This window comes from Eleutherodactylus coqui, chromosome 1 (genome assembly GCF_035609145.1).
Source record: "Eleutherodactylus coqui strain aEleCoq1 chromosome 1, aEleCoq1.hap1, whole genome shotgun sequence".
Lineage (NCBI taxonomy): Eukaryota > Metazoa > Chordata > Amphibia > Anura > Eleutherodactylidae > Eleutherodactylus > Eleutherodactylus coqui.
Window position 1 is genome coordinate 296,625,259 of NC_089837.1, and position 15,749 is coordinate 296,641,007.

General features: G+C 44.1%; 2 protein-coding genes across 2 annotated transcripts in view; one reads left to right on the forward strand and one right to left on the reverse strand.

Moving 5' to 3' along the window:
• NHSL3 (NHS like 3) overlaps positions 1 to 12,657 on the forward strand; it is a 47,672-nt gene extending 35,015 nt beyond the window's left edge. The window contains exons 6-7 of the mRNA XM_066573778.1: positions 748 to 3,537; positions 10,723 to 12,657. Coding sequence (XP_066429875.1) covers positions 748 to 3,537; positions 10,723 to 10,727 — 2,795 coding nt within the window. The 3' untranslated portion in view covers positions 10,728 to 12,657. The remainder of the gene's footprint in view (positions 1 to 747; positions 3,538 to 10,722) is intronic.
• Positions 12,658 to 12,695: 38 nt separating this feature from the next.
• YARS1 (tyrosyl-tRNA synthetase 1) overlaps positions 12,696 to 15,749 on the reverse strand; it is a 42,783-nt gene continuing 39,729 nt past the window's right edge. Inside the window, exons 13-14 of the mRNA XM_066573811.1 lie at positions 13,083 to 13,224; positions 12,696 to 12,999 (exon numbers count right to left, since the gene is read on the reverse strand). Of these exons, the coding sequence (XP_066429908.1) occupies positions 12,889 to 12,999; positions 13,083 to 13,224 (253 nt within the window). The 3' untranslated portion in view covers positions 12,696 to 12,888. The remainder of the gene's footprint in view (positions 13,000 to 13,082; positions 13,225 to 15,749) is intronic.

The window sequence follows — 15,749 nt, forward strand, 5'->3', positions numbered from 1 at the left end:
CGTCGTCTGGGTCCCTGGAGCTGCTGATCTCCGTCGGTGATGTGGCAGGCTGCAGTGTTCTCGGCGTTCACACAGAACTCTCCTTCTGGTGAATACCCCGCCTCCAGCAAGCGATTACTTTTATTGGCTCATGAGCGCCTGGCACTCCATCCAATCATAGCTCTCGCTTGCTGGAGGCCCCGTCACAAGAAGAAGAGTTTTATGTCAGTGCAGAGGACATGGCAGCCTGCCGCAGACCCGGGGACCAGTGCAAGAGACTCGGACGTCGCCGGCTAGGTGAGTATTGATGGGGGTTTTTTTTCAATTTGCTAGGACTTATTTTCTGGAAGGGGGCTTATATTTCAAGCATGTGCTCCGTTACTCTATTCAAATGGGGCATTTGGGTTGTGCTGTTTTCAGGAGCGCTGGGGTTCACAGCAGTTTGACCTCCATCAATCAGACATTTATCCCCTATCCCATGGCCGTATCAGTAAAATCTCTTAGGAGCCAGATGATCAGCTATTCTGGATAGGATGGTCATAGAAAAGTACTTGTAACAATGTGGACCCTTCAGAAGATAGGACATAAACAGAACATATGCTAAGTTAAAAATGATTTGCACTGTGCATGCAATATGTTCACAAACTTGCTTGCCTCTACATGCTGAAGTACAATGCGCCTCTGACTTAAAAGTCATATTGTTTGTCCTATTTCAAGTTGCCTTGGGATAGAGGAACTAATTTGTTGTATTCTCTTCTTCCTCTAAAGGACTTAATCCCTCCTCCACACATCGTGGCATCCATGAGGTGTTTCGCAGAGAAGATGGTCAGTTGATTGAAAAAAAGTCTGCTCAAATTCCAATAGCAAATGGGGTTCAAGGACAGGAGACAGAATTCGTTGTTATCCCTACAGTAGATGGAAAACCTGCTTCATTGCCACATGGTGGAGCTCATGTCTCCTTGGCTGTTCTTGAGCAAACAGATGCTGCTTTACAACGACACCTAGACAAGGTCTATCACGATGACAGCTACATTGGTTGGAAATCTGGATCCAAGCTATCACCTATGATCCTGCGTCCAAAGTCTCTTGCTGTCCCTGGAATGACCACACACTCACCTCAGAGTGACCCTGTAAGCCCTGTCATGTCCATATCGCCCCAAGCTACTTACATGTCCAAGATTATACCAAATGCAGTCCTTCCTCCTCTAGTTGATGTGGTTGCTTTGAGCCAGTCCAGTGTTCGAACATTAAGCAGATGTAGTCTTGCTACAGCTAGCCCAGCCTCAGTTCGTGGTTCATTTAATAGGGGAAGGGGTATGTCATCATCAAGTGATACTTGGAGTCGGTCACAGTCCACAGAGACAATAGTATCAGACTCTTCCACTATTTCCTCTAGAGGTGGTGATAATACTTTAGAAGCAAATGAGAAGTCTGGATTAAGCACTGGTAGGACATCTCCTGCCCCCAGCACTGGAACTCAGGATGGTTCAGATGCTGCAAGCTTGTGCAGTGGCCGCTCTTCTGTGCGTAGTGTTTCATTGCGAAAGAGCAAAAAAGCTCCTCCACCTCCTAAACGCACTTACTCATTACAGCAACAGAAAGAATTGGGTCTTCCTCCCAGGCCTGATAAAAAACCTTCAACGAAGGCTAACCATGGCAAAGATCCTTGGGTGCCAAGAGCAGATAAAGTTTCATCAGATGATGTATTTTTACCACCTTTGGCTGGACCAAAGCAAAATTCTCCTAGTCGTTCAGATAGAACCATGTCTCCATCCAGTGGCTACTCCAGCCAAAGTGGGACACCAACAATGCCTGTCAGATCTCTTCTGGAGTCTCCAGGGTCTCGTAGGAAAACGCCACCAAAACCAGAGAGAGCTAGTCTTAAGTCAGCAGCAAATATCTCTGCGAGTTCTACATCTTCAGCTGAGGACAATTGCCTCCTCATCAGTCCCCCAAGAGCTGGTTCCTCTATGGGTGACCAAGAGAGAGTAGACCCGATTCCTCCACACCCAAGTGTGCCTGCACCTTTATGCCCACCACCGATCAGTGCAGTTGATTTTGTTGTAACGACGGTAACTCCTCCACCGTCACCACCAACTCATCATCCCACACCCCCACCTATCAGAAAATCTGAGTCCGATTCTGATACTGCACAATTAGTAAAAGAAGAATCTGCACAGAAAGAATCCTTGTGGCCTCCCCCTCCTCCAGAGACTTCTGATGTTCAGGATTTATCCATGGCAGATTTTCCTCCTCCTGATGAGGAGCTGTTGTTGCCCCCACCACCCTCTCTAGAACCTGTAACTGAACTTGCAAGCTCAAAATTGGTTAGTGTCAATACCAGTGACAAATTGGATGTACCGAAAGCCGAAATGCCAGTGTCTGCATCAAACAATGAGGAATCTTTAAATGTTGTTGATGCTCTTCAACCTGAATTGGTGCCTTTAAAATCAACAAAGCCTTCAGATCCAGTTGAGCAAACACTTGTAATGGAGAGTAATTCTGATCCTGCGCCTTCATTAGTCACAGAGAACACAGACTCAATTGTGCCTCCATCTACAGAACCTACAGTGGGGCCTCCTGCTTCTTCAGGTACTTCACTTACTAATGGAGAAGCATCTATAACGTGTAAGCCACATCTTAGCACAACCTCAGCCATAACCAGTGAGGCCAAAGAAACACTCAATGTTACTTTGCCACAAGAATCTACTGGAAATCTATCTATAACCACTATGGAACTTAAAAATACCACTATATCCTCTGTAACCACTGTGCCATCAACGACTGTGTCGTCAACGACCGTGCCACCATCAGTTGCTGTTACTAGCTCAGTTCTTCCAAAAGCTATAAGCTCACTCCATCCCAAGTCCAGTACATGGAAGCCAGTTAGCCCACCAGGTCCGAAGAAGGAATCAGCAACTAGTCAGAGCACTGTAGTCGCACAAAAAGAAGATGCAAATTTGCCTATAGTAACCCCATCCTTGCTGCAAATGGTTCGCTTGCGATCAATACAGGCCAGGGTTCCACAGAGTCCGTTAACTCAACCATTATCTGGGTTTCCTGCACCTCAAAAACCTATTCGCAAATCCTTGTCCCAAAAGTCCCCGCAGGGGTCTGATTCATCCCCTACAGAAAGCCCAACAACACTACCCGTTACTCCACAAAAACCGCCAGAATCTCCTACACACAGATCACCAGCCTCTGCTGCTAGTTTTGTATTTGCGCGGGGTTCAAAGAAATTTGTATTTGACCCTCCTGTATCACACGATGCAGAATCATCCCTGAAGAAAGATGAGCTCAAAGCACATGGAGGTCCTCGGAGTCCAGATGAAAAGCCCCCACTATTGCGGAAACCCAGCAAGATTCCTCCTCCTGTGGCAAGAAAACCTTCAGCTGGGATACCTCGGACACCCACAACCCCTACAAATCCTACAGGCAGCACAAATGGCAGTGTGTCAACAGTCGGAGACCCAGGAGTAGCTCCTTCCACTACAGCAGCTATTGCATCTGGGGACCAGACAGACCATGACCAACCACAAATAAGCCTGACAGAACAAGGTAATTTAAATTACAAACCACTAATAAAAATGGTATATTCTAAATCGGGGTTTCTGTTGCATGCACAAAGTTGTATTATGGCTGTGTATTCCACAGACATGTTATGGGGCTGCTCGGCAAGTGCAAAGAGTCTTTACTGTACCTGCTGTGTATATGCTTACAATTTTTTACGGAGGTAGTTTTTTGTCAAAGTTTCGTATGAAAATTTTTGCTTTTGCCAAAATTTTGGTGCCATTCATGATAATTTTTGACAATTAAATCATGCCCCTTTTTCGGACAATTAAGAAAAACTGTCCAAAAACAAATTCTAAATGTGGCGCAAGAATGTAAGACCATATTCTGGTGTAATTCCTATCAGAAAGCACTCGTATTTTGAATAGTAAATAAACGCCAGTGTTTCATATAGCATTGCCATTAGGCATATCAGGAGGTTATTCAGGGACAGTGGTAATCTGGTGTTAGGGTCAATGTCAGGGATAGATTATGGAAAGACTTGGTTGGGGAGAGCTACAGTTAGAAATGACAACCTGTCAACCATCTGCTCTATTATCGTTCATCCTCAGCCGATGGCAATTGCCATTCTGTTCCTGTCATGGACTTGGCCTTCTATTTGTATAAATATGTACATATATATTTTTTTGTTCTTACGACTGTCTGTCATTAGGCCGCTTTCACACGGACTGCAAAATCATGCGATTTCCCCCCACCCCAGCGATGCGACAGTGCTACAAAACGCATGTTTGTGAAGCCCATGCTTTCCTATGGATTCCTTCACATTAGCGATGTTTTGTCTGATGCTATGTTGCTAGTAAAAAAAAAAATTGCGACATGCTCTATTTTTTTGTAGCCCATGTTCCCCTAAAGGAGTCTCCTTGTTTATCGTATCGCATAGCAGGAACTTGCGATTTCCGTGTTATGCAATACATTTTTAACATTAGAAACTCCTATTAACTTGCTCGCGGCAAAATCACAGGTAGCAGCGACGCAATGCAAGATTTTTCACAGGAAAAAGCGCCACTGATGCTACAAAATTGCATGTACAAAACGGTGATATCTCTGTTGCCTGAGGGAAAGAGGCCTAAGTGCTGGGGGTATCGGAGTACTTGGAGATACAGTTAGGCTCCAGGAAACGTGACTGTTATTTATGAAATCAAATTTTGTCGTTTAGTATCTAGTTGGGGTTGTTGCAAGCCTGCCCTGTTCTGGCCCAATGTCACAGATGAGAATAGGCTATGCCATGTTAAGGGCTCTGTGAACGTCAGGCATCACATTGATGGCATTCAGGTGTGCTCTGATATTTGTTGTTCGCTGTTGCGGACAGCACAAGGGTACACCAGTGGGAATAAAGCGTAATGTCGTCTTACGAGTTAAAATCGCTTCACAACCACTGCGACCTTCCTAGTTGTTGCTGACCAGGACATGTGGCTGCTGCAGCCAATCGCCGGTTACAGCAGTGACCTTCTATAGTCAGTGATTAGCCACAGCAGTAACCTAGAAAACCCCTTTTTCCACGTTTTTATATTTGGAAAAGACTATTGCAAAATTGTGTAATTGGATTGTTATAATATGAACATAATTGAAATATCAATAAAATAGAGATTCAACAGAAAACCCCCTTTAAGGCACATATCGCACATGGAGTTGTTGGAGACAAATCCAGAAGTGGATTCAAAACATACAGGAAATATAAAGGAAGAACTTCTCCTTCCCGCTGGATTCACGTCTGACTTTGGCTCAAAAAACCCATTCAAAGACTACCACAACAACCTGTGTGTGAGACCATCACAATACGTAATTTCAACTGAACACAGACAGGCAAAGTAATTCAAGCCATAACTGTTCACCCCTTCAAGAATGCAACTAGAACCCTGAGGCTGTCAGTCGCAGCTGTGTGAGCCTGGAAATACACATGCAAAGTTTATTTTAGCCAAAGCTCGAAGTTCAGCCAGCAGGATTGAGTAGTACAAGTCCTTTCTTTATCTTCTCCATTCATTTTGAATCCGTTTCTGGCCTGGGCTCTAAAAATTGCAATCAATCACAATAGATTTTATTCCACCCAATATTCTTAACCCTTTCCAATCCAATCTTGAATTCAGGGTTTCCTGAAAGGCTTTCTCTTTTTGCAGTTATACAACGGTGTCATCTGCTGGCTAAAGCCAGTTAGTGTGCGCCAGAGAGGCTCCGACAGCGGAGTGGCAGGCAATAGACGGTAAGAATACCCTATCAGACGTCTTCTGACATTGAAGTTGTACAGGCTTCAATCAGAATGTAGGAAGACGGCAGACAGTGGATTGGAACGGGTTAAAAATGAAAGCTGCTCTGTGATGGGTTGCTATGGGCAACAAAGACCATTTTCCTAAATCTCTATAGCTTCCTCACCTTAAGGTACCTTCACATGGCATGACTATCCCTCCTATGCTTTACACAGGAGTGATAGTCATTCAAGTGGAGGCGAAGCGGCTAGGGATCGTATCGGCCCACCGGTCTCCATTCAGAGTAAGCAGAAGTAGATCAAAGACAGTGTCTTGGGTTTCACTTCTGTTAAAGTGCCAAACTACTCCAACAAGTGAGCGATTTGTCACTCAGTGCCCTATCGGCGCCTACTTGTATCTGTGTCAATCTCCATACCACTACATTTCATCTGACACACAACAGAAGCAGTTAAGCATTCCTCTCGTATTCTTTCCTTTCTTCTACATGTCACCTATGGATCATACTCTTCCAGATATGCATGTCCAGTATTTGTGACAGTGTGTCCCAGAGTTTCTATCCTGGTCAGATTCAGTTCTCTCAAGACAGCAGTGGCCCCCTTGAATGAGGTCTTCTGATTCTTGGCAGACTGTATGCTCCACAACAACATTGTATGGAATACCCTTCATTATACTAAACTAAATTTTCTTGAGACTGGTTTTATTTGGGCAGTTTTCTTGCAGTATGTTAGCATTAGGCTGCGTTCACACGGAGTGGAATTTCCTATGCAGACTTTCTACCTGCAACCTTAAACCCTAAGCTCAAAGTGGATTAGATTTGTAAAAAATCTCATCCACACACTGCAGTCAAGCTGCATTAAAAACTGAAACGTTGTGTGGAATTCAGAGCCGTGGCATGTCAATTGTATCACAGTCTCCGCTGTGGGCTCTCTATTGGGAGAGATTCCTGCAGGGGAATACAGGCATATAAGCCGCTTCAAACCTGCGCAGAAAGGCATCGGTTTTGAAGCAGCCTTTCCGCTGCGGAAATCTTGCAGAATTTTCGTGCGGTCCCACTGCAGAGGTTCCGTGAGAATTCAGTCCCGTGGGAACGCGGCTCAAGTCAATGATTTCAAAAAAATGGAGCTTTCTAATTCTAACTTATTGAAAAATCAGTCCTTTTTTCTATTTCAAAATTTAACAAAATTGAATACCATCATGAATAGGAAGAGTATTAGGACTCTATAACCTGGTTTGATTGTTTATATGGCCACAGTAGAGTCTGAAGGCAGGGATTCCCTAAGATTGGGAGAGCAGAACTGGAGGGACCACAAATGCTGCCCAGGAGTCCAGAAACGGGCACATATGAAAACGTTTTAAGAGGCTGTGCTAATCAGAAGGAGCACTCGTGATTGTTGATGGCAGCCCTGACCAGAAATAACAGGGAGTCTCTCCAAAGACATCAACAAACATGCCATGAACAAGGAGAAATAGATAAGAGAAAGAAGACAGAACAAAGTATTAAAGAGGAGTACGGTAAAGGGGGGGGGGGGGTGGACAAAAAATGATAGCAGCCTCGCCTACATCTTCTAAGTGTTCCACATGAAGGCTAAGAACAAAAAAGTGTCAGGGCAGGGGGAGAAGTGAAGATGAGCAGAATAGTCTGAGTCTGCAAAATCTCCAAAAACTAATGCGGTTCATTAAAAGGATCTTGGATAATTTCCCATTCATAAAAGCATCCATCCATTCTTGATTTGACTTCTTGTAAAGAGAATGCTAATATATCTTTTTTTCCCATGAATGGGCCATTGTTTGCTTTTCTGCCAGGAGGAGGGTAAAAAGACGTAACTGGGAGTGAGACAAAATTTGTCATGACGTAGTTAAGTTAGCCATGGATCACGATGATAAAACCACATTGAAGAGGCCATGAGCTAGGCCATAAAATTCTAGATCAGAAGCTGACCACCTAAGGCAGTGGTGGCGAACCTATGGCACGCGTGCCAGAGGCAGCATGCAGAGCCGTTGGCCGCTCACCACGTTAGTAAACACAGGCAGGGGCCGTGGCTTCCCTGACTGCATTCACTAAGCAGCGCTGCTAGCTTCGATGATCCCAGCGCACTGTGATGTCAGTGTGCAGCCGGGATCCTCCTCCCACATCTCCTACTTGGTTCCGCAAGAGAGAGGAAGGAGGTGGTGGCAGGCATCTTATCTTTTTGCCCTATTCAGCAATTCCAGCAACCTGATTGGTTGTTTGGTGAATCAGTCAACCCAAACAACCAATTAGTTTGCTGAAATTGCTAAATAGGGCAGAAGTGGTGTGGAAAAAGTTAATATGCACGCCGGGCAGAGGAGGCGGGGGTAAGTATGTGGGTCTTGGGGGGGGGGGCGCTGCTGTGGGGTGTCACTGTGCTACTGGGGGGCCGCTGTGGGGTGTCACTGTGCTACTGGGGGGCCGCTGTGGGGTGTCACTGTGCTACTAGGGGGCCGCTGTGGGGTGTCACTGTGCTACTGGGGGGCCGCTGTGGGGTGTCACTTTGTCACTGGGGGGCCGCTGCTTTTTGGATGCAGAAATGCTCCACAGAAAGTTCCGCTGAGGACATTCTGCAGTATTTCCGTGTGCAAAAAGCAGTCAAAATCTGCACGCTGTCTATTTTGAAGCGGCCCTGTCCTTTTTAGAACGACTGGGGTAAAATCATACGTTGTGATAAGCCCTGCCCCCTGAAGTGTTGACACTTTGCAGTAAATAAGTATGTTTTGGGTTGTAGTTTGGGCACTCAGTCTCTAAAAGGTTCACCATCACTGACCTAAGGGCATGTCCAGCAAATATGAAACCTACTACCCGAGTCAGCACACCCTCTAACAGGAGGCCAGGTACTTAGTTGGTACATGCACGGACAGTGCCTTTTGTAACCATCACCTCATGAGCACGTAAGACGATTCTACGGAAATCCTGATAATGGGGCGTTTAGAAATAGTGAGCCATCTATTGTACCAGGTTGTTGAATCTCTGTTCTGAGCTAGATTTTGCTCCCTTGCTCACATGTAAGCATGTTCAGAGGTCAACCATACTCCTCTGGGAAATATGCAAATGGCAAAATGGAATAATCTCTGCAGCGCAACGAACCATTCCCAATCATTGTTACAATACTTGTTTAAAGAGTCTAATATTGACATGCAGGCACACTGCCTTCCAATAGGTGGCACTGCTGGGGTGTTGTTTCATCTTTCCATTAGCATGTTCACAGTGACACATGGATGTATTCAGAAATAAATTTAGTCAAGATCAGGCCTTAGAGTATGGGCAGAAAATACAAGTCTCTCCAAAAAAGTACATTTATGAAAGCCTTTTCCACCTCGCACAAGGGTCGGACGCCTCATTTTAAGTTGGAGATAATGAAAATTTTCTGAGCAAGGGATGGTATGAGAGGACTGCAAGGATTGAAATGACCCAGTCCCCTTGTTTGTTAGTAAGTGGTGTAATTTAGAGCAGTCATTGGCATACCACCAGCCAAACGAGGAGGGGGAAAAAGGACTCCTAGAGGGAAACTAGGATTGTTCTAGATACGAGTGAGGGGTATGTGGGGACTGTAGGCATATTTAACTACAACCCATACATAAGAGAGTGACATGTGAGGAGGCTCAGGAGGGAAGGCCTAGAGCTTGGGGGTATCAAGAGTAGGCACTGGATCAATATTTGAAAGCTCCAAGAAAACCCAGAGGGAAATTGAGGTAGATGAGTGCAAGAGGGAAGACTGGACAATTACTGGAGCTGCAATGGCTGCTTGGTAGGACTTGAGAGTACAAAGAGATGTACTCTCAATCCTCCTCTTAGCTTACAGGCATTCACTATAATTGTTTAAACTCAGTGTAGAGGAGGCCCAAAATAAAAGGAAAGTAGTTTGGAGAATTCTGAGCATATAGGCCAGGATGGACATCAGGAGAACCCAAAACACCTATATTAATTTTGGAAGCAAAGGCATCTTAAATCGTATGAATACATCCAACCTCAGATATAGAAAGGACTCAAGGTGTTCAGCAGGGTCAAGAGATAGCTTTAATAGAAAAGAGGTAATTAGCAGCATAGAGTTCTGAATAAAAAGTGACACCTTGTTAAGAAAGACGAATTTGCCCAATGAAAGGTGTCATTACTAATTCAAACTTTTAAACAATACTGTAGAAGCTTTTTATTGGAAGTCACTTAAAAAAAATCTCAACTTATTTTCTGCCATGGGGGTTCCATTTTTAATATAAAATTTGATAATCCCTATCCTGGCTCCCCGCAAGTCCCCTATTGGCCCCTTAACGTGTTGTCTACAGGCTGCAGAAGCCTGTGTATGGGACGCCACAGGCTGCAGAAGCCAATCGTGGAGCTATGCAATTGGCTGCAGCAGCCTGTAAACAATATGTCATAGTGAAGACCTGGAGCTGCCAAGGGGCAACTTGTGGGGAGTCAGGAGAGGTGAGTATTGGCTTTTTTTTTTTTTGTTCTGTGGCAGGGAGATCCCATTTTTAACAAAAAGTGTATCTTGGACAATGCACTGCTCGCGCCTTAAGGCAAGAATAAGAAAATAATGGATATTGAGAAAGGGAGCCAACAGAAGCACTTGGTGCCCTGTGAGATCAAAGTGTGCAGGTTATGGGCTTAGTGTAAAATTCATAGCGTGTGATCAAGTTATGCATGTGTGAATACAGACAAATCTGCTGTAAAATTTGCATGTTTTAACTGTGGAGTTTGATGCAGATTTTACCCTTCGCCACCAAAATCCACATGTAAGACATGTGGATGAAGATTTGCAGAGTGGTTTGCTTGGCGTAAAGTTAAATTGCGTGAATCCACTCAAATGCTAAAATTGGTGTTGAAGAGTACGCAGACTGCAATATCCTGCATAATTTGGTTGGGGGGGGGAAGCTGTAAACACAAAATACATCTTTATTACAAGCGTCAGAGCATTAATAAACTGTCAGGTAGAATTAATATGTTTCTTCTTTCTTTCAGCCTAAACCAGTCACAAGGAATATTCAGGGTTCTGCTGTCTCAGGGATCCTCTGATGCTCCACAAGACCCCCAGAAACTGCTGGACTCACAACAATTGCCTTAACTATGTATATATAATCTTAAAGCAACAGGTGTTGATTTTTATTTGTATGACTTGTTACTTCATAATTTTACAACTACTGTATTGGTACAGTTGGCGAACTTTAACTAGAGCACACTCTAGTGGAAACCTACGGTACAGCACCTTTTTGAATTGTTTTTTTCTGGTGTAAATTTTATTGAAGGGTGCGTTTACACGTTGCGGACAAGCAGCAGTTTTTACGCAACAAAAACGTTTGATTGAAGTGAATTGGATTAAAGCAAATCCTGTTCACATGTAGAGGGGGGGGGGGGAGAAACACAAACGCTGTGTTTTTTTTTTGGTTTTTTTTTACTGTAACTCTAATCTATGCTTTTGCTGTGGAAATTCCGCAAGAAAACTGTAAAGCATTTCTGTAAAGTGTGAACGCACCCTAAAACAGTGATCTGCTGGAGCAGTTAGGAAGTTGTCCTAGATGTAAACAGAAATGTCTTTCCTGCTGTTTTATTAGGTTTGTAGGTCTTGAAATGCTGTTAAGCTTAGAATTCTGCACAATGTAATGTTAGAAATCGTCACTTCTTTCTATAATGCTGCAACTACCTTGTAATCCGGTGGTATTCCAACTATTATCTTACACTTGGAGTCATTCCAGTTAACTGACACTTCGGGAAGCAACAGACAGAACTCTTAGTTGCCTAAATAGAAATAATATATATTTTAGGAATTTCTATTCGTGATTAATAATATAAACTGGCATGCTATAGCGATCACATATTAACTACTGAATCAACAGTCTAATCTGAGCAAGCACACAATGGAGAAAGAGCAGAATAGAATAATGCTAATGTATTGGAGACGGCCATAGCAAAGCAGCCTAACCACCTACTGCTTGTTGAAGTAAGCAGGGATCGGGGTTCTCATTTTCGAGATTGACATAATGTGAACATCTAAACTTCCTGTCAGATAATGCCTTTATTGGGCACATTATGATTTCCTCAAACCACCTGACCCATTTGTGTTATGGATTAGAATATGCACCTTATGATTCAGTGTTAAACTTTCAAAGCACACTTACACTTGGTAGATTTCCTGCAGAGATCACTCCATGTCTTACTGTTCTGAAACCTACTAGTTTCAATGGACAATCCACTAAGTGCACAGTCGCCTCGTGCAAGGACATGGAAAGCAACAGAACACATGTATTTATGTCTACTGATATGCTGGAATGTGACAAGCTAATTACACTATTGATTTATAGCATAAAACCAGAGGCTCTGTGGGTGCACAACAGACACGCTGGTTGGGTCTTGCCTATACTGTTCATGGTCTGCAGAATCATCCTTCCCTGAGGGTAGTGGTTAAATACAAAATCACCACACTGCCTTAAAGCTTATCAAACTGCCTTTATTGCCTATATACTGTAGAAAACTTGGCCTTTTCTGATTTGCCCGTGCTGGCCTATGTAATAGCTGCGATTCACAGTAACTTTTGTTGGCACATACAAATACAGTGGTGTTCTAGTAGACTGTATAGGAATGTTTCGGTTAATGGGATGCTGTATTTAACCTTTACCCTCAGGAGTGATGTTCTCAACCAGCCTTAGAGTCATTATGTAAATTGAAAAATGTTCCGGAAAGTCCGCAGGATTTAATGAGCACAAGGAGAGTTGTAACTATTAGTTATCCATATGTTACTATCTTTTAGAACAAACTTGATTTTTGTATAAATATAGACTTCTAGCCCTTATGTTAGAGACCAGAATGAGGTTTTGCTTTTAATTACTGATAAAATATATTTGTTTTATGTTTTTGATCAGAAATCTGTATAATCTTTTATAAATGAGGTTACCAAATCTGTGTTGGTTTTCTGAGGATGAATAAGAAGCAGAACAAGATTAAATGGAATAAGTCTTTATTTGATTGGACAGTATACAATGGTTAAGACCAGGCAGGAATGGTGGGTGCAGACGCAGCCCCATGCACCTATTTATATAAATAGCAGGACATAGAATCTTTATCTTCAGGTCCGATTCATCTCACCAAGGAGTGAGGATATCCAAGCTATTGGATGGAATAGGATGTGTGCAATCAGCTAATACTTCCCCCTCGTAGCGTTCTACAGGTTACAGGTCCGAGCTTTGTCAGAATATTCTTTGATTTCCACTGAGCAAACAAATCCTCAGAGATTTTAAAGTCCGCCTGCAGACAGAAAGAGAAAGTGTTGAGGCATTACCCAAGGATCTGATGCAAGATTGTAAATTAAGTGCACAATGGGAATATACCTGCAACTTCTCAAAGACTTTCTTCTTGGGTTTAAGCTCTGCCTCAGGTTCTCCATTCTCATATCCCTCAACATAAATTCTCTCTCCAGGAGCACATTCTGCAGGAGGGTCCAGAGGTTCTACCTGCTTGTTTTCTCCTTCTCTGAAAATAAATGAAGGAAAAGTTTACATGTAAAAATACAACTCAAGGAAGAATATAAATATACATACTGGATTTTTCTGACTAGCAGACACTCCCTAGCTAGTTTTAACCCTTTCCAATCCAATTTTTTTGCCACGCTCATTTTTCCCAGCTCCAATTTATTTTGTGCAGGAAAGAGGTTGGTGGATTACTTGGAACAACAACATAGAAAACCACACAAATAAGATACCTAATGATTTTATTAGCACTTTTAGATAAATTAAATTTTTTAGCGCGTGATACTTTTTAAAACAAATTGCAGGATGAAGTCCAGGCTTCCTAGTACATGTTTCACAGTAAGGCCGCCTGCAGATGGCCGGGTCTGATCCGGCTGCGAGAATTCTCGCAGCGGGACCCGACCCGAGCGTCTGCAGAGAGCAGCGCGGGCACTCACCTCTCCCGCGGCCCCGGCTCTCATGCGCCAGCTGCTGGGCAGCCGGCGCATGCACAGAGCGGGGCCGGCGAGTGACGTTTCTATGCGGGGCTCTGCGAGCCCCGCACAGAAATAGAGCATGCCGCGATTTGTTTGCCGCGCGGCCAAATCGCGGCTGTCTGCCTAGGATTGCGTTTGTTAACGCAATCCTATGGCAGCTTCCAGGGGCGGAAATTCCGTGGAAAATCCCGCCGCGGAATTTTCGCTCGTGTGCAGGTGCCCTAAAAGGTGGTTTCTCTCCTTCCCACTTTCTCATTTCTTTTGCTCACTATTATGTGAATAAGCGAGCTGGAAACAGCACTGAACAGCGCTGGATTCTTCATTTACTGAAAGCCAGATGTTCCTTCTCCTCTGCCCTGCATTCTCCGACAATACAGGAGGGGAGAAAGAACATGAGTGCAGTCAGTAAATGAAGAGCCCAGCGCTTATCAGTGCTGATAGTGAATAAGTGAGCTGGAAACAGCACTGGACAGCGCTCCATTCTGCATTTACTGAATGCCCCCCCTGTTCCCAGCTCACTTACTGACATAAAAGTGTGTCGGGTGTTCTCCGGCAGCAGAGTGGGGGAGGGAAGCACATTCGGGCATTCACTATCAGCACTGATAAGCGCTGGGCTCTTCATTTACTGACTGCACTCATGTTCTTTCTCCCCTCCTGTATTGTCGGAGAATACAGGGCAGCAGGGCAGAGGAGAAGGAACATCTGGCTTTCAGTGAATGAAGAATCCAGCGCTGTTTAGTGCTGTTTCCAGCTCGCTTATTCACATAAGTGTGTCGGGTGACCTCTGTCAGCAGAGCGTGGGAGGAAACAGCATGTCGGGTCTGTCCTGACATCGGAGCTATAGAGGAAAATGATGATGTCGGGGCAGCCCCGACAGTGGATTGGAAAGGGTTAAAAAAAACAAAAGCCCATACATCATTTAACAGGTGCTGTCCGCTCTGCTTCACTTCTCCTCTGGCAGTTCCGTGGCACTTGTTTGTAGTCTTCAGCCACCACTTCCTGGTCGGGGTGTTCATAAATCCTGCCTCCAGGAAACGCTGGCCCTGATAAATTTTCGAGTGCCGCGGCTCAGCCAATCAAAGCCAGCGCTTCCTGGAGGCGGGGTTTTTGAACCTCCTGATCAGGAAGTGGTGGCTGAAGACTACAAACAAGTGCCGCGGAACTGCCGGGGAAGAAGTGCGGCAGAGCGGACAGCGCCTGTTAGGTAATGTATTGGTTTGGATTTTTTTCTTCAATGAAGCTAGCGCTTCTTTTAGCGACAAACAGTAGAACTTCCTACTGTAAAAGTTGCATTGCACTGCATGAAAACAGCGATTTTGTGCAATGCAACACAAAGGAAGGCTCCATAGGGAAACCTCGCAAATCACTGCGGTATACAGTATGCCATGATTTTTTTTGCAATGGAGCAGCCTACAAAACGTCACTCGTGTGAAGGAACCGATTAACAGCATGGGCTTCACATACATGTGCTTTGTAGTAGTGTCGCGTTGCGAGAAAAATCACATGATTTTGTCACTCATGTGAAAGCGGCCTTAGTGTCTTGGTGTGTAATTTCCCTACTGAACAGTCAGATCTCACACTTGTGTAAAATCTGAAAGACATTTGTACACCCAGCACAGTAAATGTGTGTGGTGTATGCTTTACCAGGGTCTTCTAGCCACCCCAATGCTGTGCACAGAAGCTGCTAGGACTCTGTTGCTCTGTATGTGACTGTTAATATAAGGGCTGCATTATCACTGATGAGATCAGGGGAGGAGGGTCCCTAATAATGATGAGGTACTACTGCTGACAAAGGGCACATTGGCAAGGTACTGTGATGAAGTATTCTGGCTTTTATACTTTACTGGGTCTGTACCATATTAGCAATTACCCATAAGTTATATACAGGAAAAAATATCTTCCTTTTTATGCCTTTTATTAATGTGAGTGCCTTACGCCGTGAAAAATACAGTATTTAGACAATCACTTCAAACTAAAGAGCATGTGCACTCATTGAGCAAGGTTCTGAATGATGAAATGCAGGTACTTTCAAGTGATTTCTGAATTGTAATCT